Source organism: Rutidosis leptorrhynchoides, chromosome 2 (genome assembly GCF_046630445.1).
Source record: "Rutidosis leptorrhynchoides isolate AG116_Rl617_1_P2 chromosome 2, CSIRO_AGI_Rlap_v1, whole genome shotgun sequence".
NCBI classification, from domain to species: domain Eukaryota; kingdom Viridiplantae; phylum Streptophyta; class Magnoliopsida; order Asterales; family Asteraceae; genus Rutidosis; species Rutidosis leptorrhynchoides.
In genome coordinates this window covers 508,927,967-508,942,782 of record NC_092334.1, presented here as the reverse complement: position 1 = coordinate 508,942,782, position 14,816 = coordinate 508,927,967, and the positions used below count along the sequence as shown (strand labels likewise).

Genomic DNA, 14,816 nt, shown 5'->3' with positions numbered 1-14,816 from the left:
GTAATATATGTAATATAGTGTGCTTATGCTTTATGATATATGTAAAAATTGCTTGTATTAATAAGTATTTTTTTTATGAATCTAACTCTTGTCTATTTTACAGTATAAAAACACAAAATGGATAGACAACCCAATATTTTAAGAGACCTACCCGGAGATATGATTGATGAAATCTTGTCTAGAGTCGGTTAGAATTCCTCAGCACAACTATTTAAGGAGAGATCAGTTTGTAAGACATTCGAAGAATGTTCCAAGAATGCCTTGGTTTATAAAAGGCTTTCGTTCGAAAGATGGGGGATATCACATTGGGAAATCCATAAGTTACGATGTGTTTACTTTGACGCATATATTGCGGGGAACTCAAATGCTATTTTACGCAACGGGTTAAGAAATTATTTTGACTCAATATATCCGAATATAGGACTTCGTGATTTAGAAAAAGCGGCTAACATGCAACATAAAGAAGCATGTTATGCTTACAAGTTAGTAATGTTCGCTTCTCACCAAAGTGAGAACAAGAACATCGGGCTACAACTATTAAACAAAACGTTCCCATAAGTGACGGAGTCGGTAATTGGGGTAAGAAATGAGGTTTTTAGATTGTTACAGGACTGTTGGACATTACGTAACCCTCGTCCCTTTAACGACATTACAACACACTGTCTTATCAACGGCCATAACAGTTATGTTCCACAAGACCAAGGATGGGAAGTAGTCATAGTAAAACCAGAATGCATGACTTGTTTCTGGACGTATGAATTATGTGTCTTTATTGCCTTTGCTGAACGACTTGTGTACTAGCTAGAATTATCTTCACAACCATCTTGTATCAAATTTATTGTGTGCTATATTTCATGCTATATGTAAAATAAGCGGTATTGTAAGTTTGTAAAATACTGTGTAAAAGTTTGACCGCGAAATATTATTATAATCAGTTTTTCATATAGAATTATAGTAGCTGAATTGTATATTAGCTACTAAGTATGAACTTAACGGGTAGGTACTACCCGAATTTAAACTTATAAAACGCTAATATGAAGAAAAAGCTTTTATAAATGAGTTCATATTATGCTACGAGATACTATTGACTACTCTTAATATTCTGTATGATTAACTTGTTTCATATGACTATTTTGAAGGAAATGGCACCAACTACTCGACACACCTTGAATATGAGCGAAGAGGAATTTCGTTCCTTTCTTGCTTCAAACATAGCCGCAGTACAGGCTGCGCTACATACCAACAATAACCTTGGATCTAGCAGTACAGGAAATCGTGTAGGATACACCTACAAAGAATTCACTGCCTGCAAACCTTTGGAATTTGATGGAACCGAAGGACCGATCGGATTGAAACGGTGGACCGAGAAGGTCGAATCGGTGTTTGCCATAAGTAAGTGTACTGAAGAGGACAAAGTGAAGTATGCTACGCATACCTTCACAGGTTCTGCGTTAACATGGTGGAATACCTATCTAGAGCAAGTGGGACAAGATGATGCTTACGCATTACCGTGGTCAGCATTCAAGCACTTGATGAACGAGAAGTACCGTCCCAGAACCGAGGTCAATAAGCTCAAGACAGAACTTAGAGGGTTACGAACCCAAGGATTTGATATTACCACATACGAAAGACAATTCACAGAATTATGCCTATTGTGTCCGGGAGCGTTCGAAGATGAGGAAGAGAAAATCGACGCGTTTGTGAAAGGATTACCGGAAAGAATCCAAGAAGATATAAGTTTACACGAGCCCGCCTCTATACAACAGGCATGTAGAATGGCTCACAAACTAGTGAACCAGATTGAGGAAAGAATTAAAGAACAGGTGGCTGAAGAGGCCAATGTGAAGCAAGTCAAAAGAAAGTGGGAGGAAAACGGTGATAAGAATCACCAATACAACAACAACAGCAATTACAACAATAATCGCAACAACTATCCCAACAATCGCAACATCAATCGCAACTACAACAAACGGCCCAACAACAACAACAACAACAGCAACAGCAACTACAACAATCATCCCAACAACAATAACAACCGCAACAACAACAATAATCAGAAGCAGCTATGCCAAAGGTGTGAAAAGTATCACTCAAGATTCTGCACCAAATTTTGCAACAAGTGTAAAAGAAATGGTTATAGCGCGGCGAAGTGTGAGGTCTACGGACCAGGGGTTAACAGAACGAAAGGAACAAATGGTGTCGGAACGAGTAATGGTAGAGCAAGTAGTGTCGGAGCAAGTTATACCAATGTAGTTTGTTATAAATGTGGAAAACCGGGCCACATTATTAGAAATTGCCTGAACCAGGAGAACACGAATGGACAAGGCCGCGGAAGAGTTTTCAATATTAATGCGGCAGAGGCACAGGAAGACCCGGAGCTTGTTACGGGTACGTTTCTTATTGACAATAAATCTGCTTACGTTTTATTTGATTCGGGTGCGGATAGAAGCTATATGAGTAGAGATTTTTGTGCTAAATTAAGTTGTCCATTGACGCCGTTGGATAGTAAATTTTTACTCGAATTAGCAAACGGTAAATTAATTTCAGCAGATTATATATGCCGGAATCGAGAAATTAAACTGGGTAGCGAAATATTTAAGATTGATTTGATACCAGTAGAGTTAGGGAGTTTTAGTGTAATAGTTGGCATGGACTGGCTGAAGAAGGTGAAAGCAGAGATCGTATGTTATAAAAATGCAATTCGCATTGTACGAGAAGAAGGAGAACCCTTAATGGTGTACGGAGAAAAGGGCAACACGAAGCTACATCTTATTAGTAATTTGAAGGCACAAAAACTAATAAGAAAAGGTTGCTATGCTGTTCTAGCACATGTCGAGAAAGTACAAACTGAAGAAAAGAGCATCAATGATGTTTTTGTCGCAAAAGAATTTCCCGATGTATTTCCGAAAGAATTACTGGGACTACCTCCACATCGATCTGTTGAATTTCAAATAGATCTTGTACCAGGAGCTGCACCAATAGCTCGTGCTCCTTACAGACTCGCACCTAGTGAGATGAAAGAACTGCAAAGCCAACTGCAAGAACTATTAGAACGTGGTTTCATTCGACCAAGCACATCACCATGGGGAGCTCCTGTTTTGTTTGTCAAGAAGAAAGATGGTACATTTAGGTTGTGTATCGACTACCGAGAGTTGAACAAACTTACCATCAAGAACCGCTACCCACTACCGAGAATCGACGACTTATTTGATCAACTACAAGGCTCGTCTGTTTATTCAAAGATTGATTTACGTTCCGGGTATCATCAAATGCGGGTGAAAGAAGATGATATTCCAAAGACTGCTTTCAGAACACGTTACGGTCTTTACGAGTTTATGGTCATGCCGTTTGGTTTAACTAATGCACCAGCTGTGTTCATGGACCTTATGAACCGAGTGTGTGGACCATACCTTGACAAGTTTTTCATTGTTTTCATTGATGACATACTTATTTACTCAAAGAATGACCAAGAACACGGTGAACATTTGAGAAAGGTGTTAGAAGTATTGAGGAAGGAAGAATTGTACGCTAAGTTTTCAAAGTGTGCATTTTGGTTAGAAGAAGTTCAATTCCACGGTCACATAGTGAACAAAGAAGGTATTAAGGTGGATCCGGCAAAGATAGAAACTGTTGAAAAGTGGGAAACTCCGAAAACTCCGAAACATATACGCCAGTTTTTAGGACTAGCTGGTTACAACAGAAGGTTCATCCAAGACTTTTCCAGAATAGCAAAACCCTTGACTGCATTAACGCATAAAGGGAAGAAATTTGAATGGAAGGATGAACAAGAGAAAGCGTTTCAGTTATTGAAGAAAAATCTAACTACGGCACCTATATTGTCATTGCCTGAAGGGAATGATGATTTTGTGATTTATTGTGACGCATCAAAGCAAGGTCTCGGTTGTGTATTAATGCAACGAACGAAGGTGATTGCTTATGCATCTAGACAATTGAAGATTCACGAACAAAATTATACAACGCATGATTTGGAATTAGGCGCAGTTGTATTTGCATTAAAGACTTGGAGGCACTACTTATATGGGGTCAAAAGTATTATATATACCGACCACAAAAGTCTTCAACACATATTTAATCAGAAACAACTGAACATGAGGCAGCGTAGGTGGATTGAATTGTTGAATGATTACGACTTTGAGATTTGTTACCACCCAGGGAAGGCAAATGTGGTAGCCGACGCCTTGAGTAGAAAGGACAGAGAACCCATTCGAGTAAAATCTATGAATATAATGATTCACAATAACCTTACTACTCAAATAAAGGAGGCGCAACAAGGAGTTTTAAAACAGGGAAATTTAAAGAATGAAATACCCAAAGGGTCGGAGAAGCATCTTAATATTCGGGAAGATGGAACCCGGTATAGGGCTGAAAGGATTTGGGTACCAAAATTTGGAGATATGAGAGAAATGGTACTTAGAGAAGCTCATAAAACCAGATACTCAATACATCCTGGAACGAGGAATATGTACAAGGATCTCAAGAAACATTTTTGGTGGCCGGGTATGAAAGCCGATATTGCTAAATACGTAGGGGAATGTTTGACGTGTTCTAAGGTCAAAGCGGAGCATCAGAAACCATCGGGTCTACTTCAACAACCCGAAATCCCGGAATGGAAATGGGAAAACATTACCATGGATTTCATCACTAAATTGCCAAGGACTGCAAGTGGTTTTGATACTATTTGGGTAATAGTTGATCGTCTCACCAAATCAGCACACTTCCTGCCAATAAGAGAAGATGACAAGATGGAGAAGTTAGCACGACTGTATTTGAAGAAAGTCGTCTCCAGACATGGAATACCAATCTCTATTGTCTCTGATAGGGATGGCAGATTTATTTCAAGATTCTGGCAGACATTACAGCAAGCATTAGGAACTCGTCTAGACATGAGTACTGCCTATCATCCACAAACTGATGGGCAGAGTGAAAGGACGATACAAATGCTTGAAGACATGCTACGAGCATGTGTTATTGATTTCGGAAACAGTTGGGATCGACATCTACAGCAGAATTTTCCTACAACAATAGCTACCATTCAAGCATTGAGATGGCTCCGTTTGAAGCACTTTATGGTAGAAAGTGCAGGTCTCCGATTTGTTAGAGTGAAGTGGGAGATAGACAGATTACGGGTCCGAAGATAATACAAGAAACTACTGAGAAGATCATCCAAATTCAACAACGGTTGAAAACCGCCCAAAGTCGACAAAAGAGCTACGCCGACATTAAAAGAAAAGATATAGAATTTGAAATTGGAGAGATGGTCATGCTTAAGGTTGCACCTTGGAAAGGTGTTGTTCGATTTGGTAAACGAGGGAAATTAAATCCAAGGTATATTGGACCATTCAAGATTATTGATCGTGTCGGACCAGTAGCTTACCGACTTGAGTTACCTCAAAAACTCGCGGCTGTACATAACACTTTTCACGTCTCGAATTTGAAGAAATGTTTTGCTAAAGAAGATCTCACTATTCCGTTGGACGAAATCCAAATCAATGAAAAACTTCAATTCATTGAAGAACCCGTTGAAATAATGGATCGTGAGGTTAAGAGACTTAAATAAAACAAGATACCGATTGTTAAGGTTCGATGGAATGCTCGTAGAGGACCCGAGTTCACCTGGGAACGAGAAGATCAGATGAAGAAGAAGTACCCGCACTTATTTCCAGAAGATGAGCCAACACCTCCAATCGCTTAAAATTTCGGGACGAAATTTATTTAACGGGTAGGTACTGTAGTGACCCGAACTTTTCCGAACCTTTCTATGATTATATGTTTAATGAAAACTATATTTACATGATTAAATGTTTCCAACATGTTAAGCAATCAAACTTATTAAGACTTGGTTAATTGAAACGGAAATTTTGTAAACGTCTGATTACCCAGTTTGACCAATGATTCACGAACGCTATAAGTTGTATATGACATGATGATACATAAATGAATAAATATATATGTTTAACATGATATAATGATCATCAAGTATCTCATTAAAAATAGTAACAATAAGTTATATACTTAAAAAGGAGACTATTGACGTATGAAAACTCGAAACGATACATATAACGATTATCGTTATAACCACGTCTTACTAAATATATATGAAGCATATTAATACATTGTTATATTATATATAACATGATAATATGATAATTAAATATATCATTAAGTGTATTAACAATGAACTACATAAGTAAAAACAAGACTACTAACTTAAGGATTTCGAAACGAGACATATATGTAACGATTATCGTTGTAACGACATTTAAATGTATATATCATATTAAGATATATTAATATATCATAATATCATGATAATATAATAATTTAAAATCTCATTTGATATTATAAACTTTAGGTTAACAACATTTAACAAGATCGTTAACCTAAAGGTCTCAAAACAACACTTACATGTAACGACTAACGATGACTTAACGACTCAGTTAAAATGTATATACATGTAGTGTTTTAATATGTATTCATACACTTTTGAAAGACTTTAAGACACTTATCAAAATACTTCTACTTAACAAAAATGCTTACAATTACATCCTCGTTCAGTTTCATCAACAATTCTACTCGTATGCACCCGTATTCGTACTCGTACAATACACAGCTTTTAGATGTATGTACTATTGGTATATACACTCCAATGATCAGCTCTAAGTAGCCCATGTGAGTCATCTAACACATGTGGGAACCATCATTTGGCAACTAGCATGAAATATCTCATAAAATTACAAAAATATTAGTAATCATTCATGACTTATTTACATGAAAATAAAATTACATATCCTTCATATCTAATCCATACACCAACGACCAAAAACACCTACAAACACTTTCATTCTTCAATTTTCTTCATCTAATTGATCTATCTCAAGTTCTAACTTCAATTTCTAAGTGTTCTTCATAAATTCTACAAGTTCTAGTTACATAAAATCAAGAATACTTCCAAGTTTGCAAGTCTACTTCCAAGCTTTCTAATCCATTCCAAGTAATCATCTAAGATCAAGGAACCTTTGTTATTTACAGTAGGTTATCTTTCTAATTCAAGGTAATATTCATATTCAAACTTTGATTCAATTTCTACAACTATAACAATCTTATTTCGAGTGAAAATCTTACTTGAACTGTTTTCGTGTCATGATTCTGCTTCAAGAACTTTTAAGCTATCCAAGGATCCTTTGAAGCTAGATCCATTTTTATCATTTCCAGTAGTTTTATCCAGAAAACTTGAGGTAGTAATGATGTTCATAACATCATTCGATTCATACATATAAAGCTATCTTATTCGAAGGTTTAAACTTGTAATCACTAGAACATAGTTTAGTTAATTCTAAACTTGTTCGCAAATAAAAGTTAATCCTTATAACTTGACTTTTAAAATCAACTAAACACATGTTCTATATCTATATGATTTGCTAACTTAATGATTTAAAACCTGGAAACACGATGAACACCATAAAATCGGATATACGCCGTCGTAGTGAAACCGGGGGCTGTTTTGGTTTGGATAATTAAAAACTATGATAAACTTTGATTTAAAAGTTGTTCTTTTGGGAAAATGATTTTTCATATGAACATGAAACTATATCCAAAAATCTTGGTTAAACTCAAAGTGAAAGTATGTTTTTCAAAATGGTCATCAAGATGTCGTTCTTTCGACGGAAATGACTACCTCTTTAGTAATTGACATGTAACTTAAATTTCCGACTATAAACCTATACTTTTTCTGTTTGGATTCTTAAATTAGAGTTCAATATGAAACCATAGCATTTTGATTCACTCAAAATGGATTTAAAATGAAGAAGTTATGGGTAAAACAAGATTGGATATTTTTGATCTTTTTAGCTACGGGAAATGTTTAACAAATCTATACAAATCATATCATAGCTAACTTATATTGTATTAAACATATATTCTAATATATTATGTAATCTTGGGATACCATAGACACGTATGCAAATGTTTTCACATATCATATTGACCCATGTATATATATTATTTGGAACAACCATAGACACTCTATATGCAGTAATGTTGGAGTTAGCTATACAGGGTTGAGGTTGATTCCAAAAATATATATACTTTGAGTTGTGATCTAGCCTGAGACGTGTATACACTGAGTCGTGGATTGATTCAAGATAATATATATCGATTTATTTCTGTACATCTAACTGTGGACAACTAGTTGTAGGTTATTAACGAGGACAGCTGACTTAATACACTCAAATCTTTAAAACATAATAAAAATGGTTGTAATTATATTTTGATCATACTTTGATATATATGTACATATTTGTATAGGTTCGTGAATCGATCCGTGGCCAAGTCTTATTTCCGAGGAAGGAAATATCTGTGAAAGTGAGTTATAGTCCCACTTTTAAAATCTAATATTTTTGGGATGAGAATACATGCAGGTTTTATAAATGATTTACAAAATAGACACAAGTACGTGAAACTACATTCTATGGTTGAATTATTGAAATCGAATATGCCCCTTTTTATTAAGTCTGGTAATCTAAGAATTAGGGAACAGACACCCTAATTGACGCGAATCCTAAAGATAGATCTATTGGGCCTAACAAACCCCATCCAAAGTACCGGATGCTTTAGTACTTCGAAATTTATATCATATCCGAAGGGTGTCCCGGAATGATGGGGATATTCTTAAATATGCATCTTGTTAATGTCCGTTACCAGGTGTTCACCATATGAATGATTTTTATCTCTATGTATGGGATGTGTATTGAAATATGAAATCTTGTGGTCTATTATTATGATTTGATAATATATATGTTAAACCTATAACTCACCAACATTTTTGTTGACGTTTTAAGCATGTTTATTCTCAGGTGATTATTAAGAGCTTCCGCTATCGCATACTTAAATAAGGATGAGATTTGGAGTCCATGCTTGTATGATATTGTGTAAAAACTGCATTCAAGAAACTTATTTCGTTGTAACATATTTGTATTGTAAACCATTATGTAATGGTCGCGTGTAAACAGGATATTTTAGATTATCATTATTTGATAATCAATGTAAAGCTTTTTAAACCTTTATTGATGAAATAAAGGTTATGGTTTGTTTTAAAATGAATGCAGTCTTTGAAAAACGTCTCATATAGAGGTCAAAACCTCGCAACGAAATCAATTAATATGGAACATTTTTAATCAATAAGAACGGGACATTTCATGTTTGATGTACGCCATGACTTGTACAAGGCCGGATATTGCTTTTGCAGTAGGAAAACTGAGTAGATATACTAGTAATCCTAGTACTCATCACTGGCAAGCAATTAGGCGGGTACTAAAGTACTTGAAGAAAACTATGGACTATAGTTTATCTTACAATAGGTTTCCTTCGGTAATAGAAGGATATTCTGATGCGAGTTGGATAACCAATATTGAAGATCATTCTTCAACGAGTGGTTGGGTGTTCTTGCTTGGGGGAGGTGCTATTTCATGGGCTTCTAAGAAGCAGACATGTATTACCAACTCAATGATGGAATCTGAGTTTGTTGCTTTAGCTGCTGCTGGTAAAGAAGCAGAATGGCTTAGAAACTTGATCTATGAGATACCATTATGGCCTAAACCTATAGCACCCATGTCTATTCATTGTGATAGTGCTACGACATTGGGAAAGGCTTATAGCCAGATATACAATGGAAAGTCTAGACACTTAGGTGTCAGACATAGCATGATTCGTGAACTTATCATGAATGGGGTGATTTCTATAGTGTTCGTGAGGTCACAACAGAATTTAGCTGATCACTTGACGAAGGGATTGGCAAGAGATTTGGTTGACAAGTCTACTATGGGGATGGGTTTAAAGTCCACATAAATTTCTAATTATAAGATACCCAATTCCCTTCTGATGAAAATCAGAAGCTGAATTCAATGTGGAAGACTTATATTTAGAAATTTGGAGTACATAAATTTTATATCATCCCAAGGTAAGGTATGTACTCGGACCTGCTAAAGGTGAGGTTGAAGTCTAGCTTCTTAATAGTTCATTTGAAAAAGTGCATGAGCAGGTGCATGACTGAAATGAAGTACCTATGTGAATGTGAAGTTTTGCCGCTTCAACAAAGCTTGGACTTTTAACTTTGGATACATTCATGAAAGGATATGGACACATGGCTTGTAAAGTGTCAGGATAGCTTTAGAGTATTTGAAAACTTATGTGTATGTTATTTTCAATTATTCAAATGGGTTGAAGGGTTCAATTCTTAGAACACCCCGATTCTCGATTATTTGGAATGTGTAATGTACTAAGGTGAAAATTCAATCTTCAAGATATTTTCATTTATGCATGAGTTTTTGTTTTAATTTGTTTAATTCTCATGAAACGAATTGCACTAAATTGGGGAGGATTGTTGGAAATTTAGTGTAATTGAGGGATTTAATCTACACTTGTAAATGGGTTAGGAGGTACGGAGTGTACACCCATTAAGTGATAGATTACCCGGACCCGAAAGTGGTTTTCCATTATCACAAATTTGAGTGATTACGGAAGTATTATTCATGCACCCACTTTTGCTGTTAAAAAGTTGGTGAGACATCTCCATCGTGGAGTAGGTGAAACATCTCCATCGTGGAGTAGGTGAAACATCTCCATCGTGGAGTTAGTGAAACATCTCCATCGTGGAGTTAGTGAAACATCTCCATCGTGGAGTTAGTGAAACATCTCTATCGTGGAGTAGGTGAAACTTGTTTTTGGGTGTCTATAAATATGGACTATGATTCATGAGAATAGATACACACACAAAAACACCTTAATACTCTTATGCAAAAGAGTTCTTGTTTAGTGCCAATAACAAGAACTAATCTCTGTCTTATCCCAAAGTGATATTCGTGTAACCCAGGCAATAAGGGTCGAATAATTACTTTCGGAAAGTGATACCACGATTCAGTGATTTATCCGGCTATCGATTATTTTACCCTACATGAAAGTTTAATAAAACCTCCAACAGACATCAGCTGCCTAAGATCCATCAAGAAATCGTTGCAAGACCCACATAACCATTTAGCTTCTTGGGATTTTAGTAATCTTACTGAAGGTTTCATATGTCATTTTACTGGTGTCAAATGCTGGAGCACTGAGCAGAGTAAAGTTCTGACTATTAACCTGTCAGACATGGGACTTAGAGGAATGTTTCCAGTGGGCTTACAATACTGCACCGCCCTCACCAGTTTAGATCCTTCTAACAACAAACTCACTGGACCCCTTCCGTTTGATCACACAAACTATTTTCCACACATTACATCTCTTAATCTCTCATTCAACAATTTCTCGGGTACAATTCCACCTACCATTGGTGACTGCAGTTACATCAATGTTCTGAGGCTTGACCACAACCAATTTACAGGCCAAATCCCTCAAAACTTTAGTCAACTTGATCGCATCAAGGAATTTAATGTCGCTAACAATGCTTTGTGGGGACCAGTACTGTGACGATCGCTCCAAATCCATATGGACGAACACGTCATTCATTGATTTCATTGCGAGGTATTTGACCTCTATGTGATACGTTTTGTAACATTGCATTCGTTTGAAAAGGTATTTCATAAATGAATATATAAATTCCAGTTTTTTTTTACATCTGATGATTCCTACGTATAGACAATCACCATTTAAATGGTTTACAATAATACATCTGTTGACCATACAGTCAAAATAAGATACATGGTAATGGTTTGATGAATGCAAGTTTCTTGTATATAGCATGTATGACTCCAAGCACATAACTTGTATCACGTATGAGCAAACAGCGGAAGACTTCTAGAAACCTGAGAATAAACATGCTTCAAGTGTCAACACAAAGGTTGGTGAGTTCATAGTTTTAATATTACACATAATCCGTATATCAATGTGGATTACAAAAGTTCAGTTGTTTCATTCAAAATGTTTATCATTATGTTTTAAATAAAAGGTGGACCACAAGATTTCAGTTGTTTCATCCGAAACGTTTATCAATCGGTTCTACAAAATTGAGCACCCTGGTAACTAAACTTTAATGCTTATATAATTTGTACCCTTTGTATAATCATCTTAATAATACACGCAAACCAACGTGTACGCTTCTCAAATAGCATACGTCCGTTAAAAGGCTAGTGCTCTAGCTCGGACGGGGATATCAAGCCCTATGGATCCATATACTACTACTCGCGCCCACCAGTTCTTATAACTGGCAGTTACTAGTTACCAAAGCTAAGGGATTTTCGGTTCAAACTCAGTGTAGAATTTAGTATGTACTTGTGTCCATTGCGTTTAAAATAAATTGCATGTATTCTCAGCCCAAAAATATATTGCAAAAGCATTTAAAAAGGGAGCAATGAAACTCACGCATATAAATATTGTATATCGGTTAATAAAGCATTTGCATGTATTCTCAGCCCAAAAATGTAGAGAGTAAAAGGGATCTTATGAAACTCACTGTTTAATATTGATATACAATATTGCAGGAAAGCACGTAGACGCATCGGAGATGATAAACACGAGGTTTGATTCAGAAAAAAATACCCCCGAACATTACCCATAACCTCCTTGGCAATAACCCATAATTTCCTTAGCTCTAGCTTGCTCGAAAACTCATTTTGAAAATTACTTGGACAGCACTCCGTCGTAATATTTGATGTACATTATTATTTTTGTATCGCAAAAATAATAATACTAATAATAAGATTAATAAGATTAATAATAATCTTAATAATAATAATAATAATAATAATAATAATAATAATAATAATAATAATAAATATTATACGGAGTAATATATATTTGATTTTTCATTCGAGCAAAACACCTGAATTTATAGTACCTGGCCTGGAATCTGGAGTCATGCGACTCGCATGGAAATGGCCTTCTGGCCATGCGACTCGCATGAGGACCAGGGACAGCTCACATTGTTTTGGCTCCTAGCTTGTCGACATAATATAAAATAAATATAAATATATAAATAATTAATATAATTATTTATATATTATATTTTATTCTTGTGCATAGTAGACTAGATATTTTTGGTCCGATAAGTCGTACGTCATCACTCGACTTATGTCCCGGTTCCGGTTTCTCGAACGCATTTTCGTACGCTTAGAAAACTTGCATTTTACATTTCGTGACACGTACCTTTGTCAAAATATAGCCTTAAATTATCCCTTAATTATATCACTCAAAGTGTATCTTAAACTTTCGAGTGTTTTGGTCATTTACTTCTATAAATCATCGTCTCGCTATTTGTTAAAACACATTTTTATAATAGTGTTTTACTGTAGCAAAGTTACTGTAGCAAAGTCAAATTTTACTGTAGCAATTCACTGTAGCAAAGTCAATTTCACTGTAGCAAATAGTGATTTTCGAAAACACTGTAGCATTTTGAGTAATGTGGCAATTTGAAAACACTGTAACAAATTAGTGTTTAACTGGTTCATCTTAAACGCCTTAGTTAACTTAACTAAATATCAATTGAATCAATAAACGAATGTTACTATCGTTTATTATATATATGTATATATCTTTTTAATATACATAAATCAGTTTTTAAATACACATTGGAAGTTATTTATAAATAAATTTTAATAATAAATATTTCAACTTATCATATACATTCGAATAGATATTTAAACCAATAAGTTTAATGTACGGTATCAAACAATTAATACATTGTTACCTTTTCATGTTATAGTATATATGTATCTATTTACATATAATTGTTCGCGAATCGTCGAAAACAACCGAAGGGTATTTAAATATATAAAAGTAATTCAAAAATTTTGAGATTCAGTTTTACAGACTTTGCTTATCGTGTCGGAAATGTTAATCATACAAAGATTAAGTTTAAATTTAGTCGAAATTTCTGGGTCATCACAAGTACCCAGTTTTACCAGTATAACCATGCCTGCAGAAAGCTATTCAAACAACTCAGGGCTTTGCGGAGGTCCTTTGAAACACTGCAAGAAACAAGGGCATGAAGATGTATTTTTATCAGGGTTTAAGGTCGGATTTCCTATTTCTACTATCTTAACTATGCCGATTCTGTTACTTTCGAAGACCGTCTATAAGCGACATGAGGGCTTATTATCACCTGATCAAGTATAATTGGGAAAGGAATATCATTATTACCAGAGGTCCCAATATACCAATTGCAAAACAAAGCAGCAGCGAAGAGAGCAAGGCAATATCTCCTTTTCACTCTTTCACACATATGTTAGTATATATATATATATATATATATATATATATATATATATATATATATATATATATATATATATATATATTTGATCATTAAATAATGTATTTATAGATATAGAGAGGGGACATGAACAGTTAGAGCGCAACATATTCATACATATATACTCAACAAAATTACCAAATCGACTTTCATACTTGTAGAATATATGAAAAATAATGAATGTTCATTATTAGAAGTGGAAATAAATTAGGAATAAAACACATATAAACAACTTGTTTTTAAGATTGTAAACGTATGTTTTTCTCAGTTTTTTCATCAGTTTTTCGACACATATTTGAGATCTTAAACATGTAGATCCATGTTATGTATAAATATGATATGTTCATACCATTCGTACTATAAAGTGTTTTTACAGTATTCTTATACCAAGATTAGTACTCATATAGATACGACGACGACTTATTGTTTAACGCAGATAACTTCCATGGAAAAGTTTATATGCCGAGTGAAGTTGGTAGAACTTGAAATGGCCACCAATAACTTCGACACCAAAAAGATAATTGGCTACGGAAACATGGGAATCATGTACAGGGCTACA

At 35.0% G+C, this 14,816-nt stretch overlaps 1 protein-coding gene across 1 annotated transcript; it reads left to right on the top strand.

The window, feature by feature from the left end:
* The first annotated feature begins 11,160 nt into the window (after positions 1-11,160).
* On the top strand, positions 11,161-11,478 carry LOC139889530 (inactive LRR receptor-like serine/threonine-protein kinase BIR2). Its single transcript, XM_071872477.1, has one exon. It carries the CDS (start codon positions 11,161-11,163, stop codon positions 11,476-11,478), a length of 318 nt encoding a protein of 105 aa, XP_071728578.1.
* Positions 11,479-14,816: the final 3,338 nt, after the last annotated feature.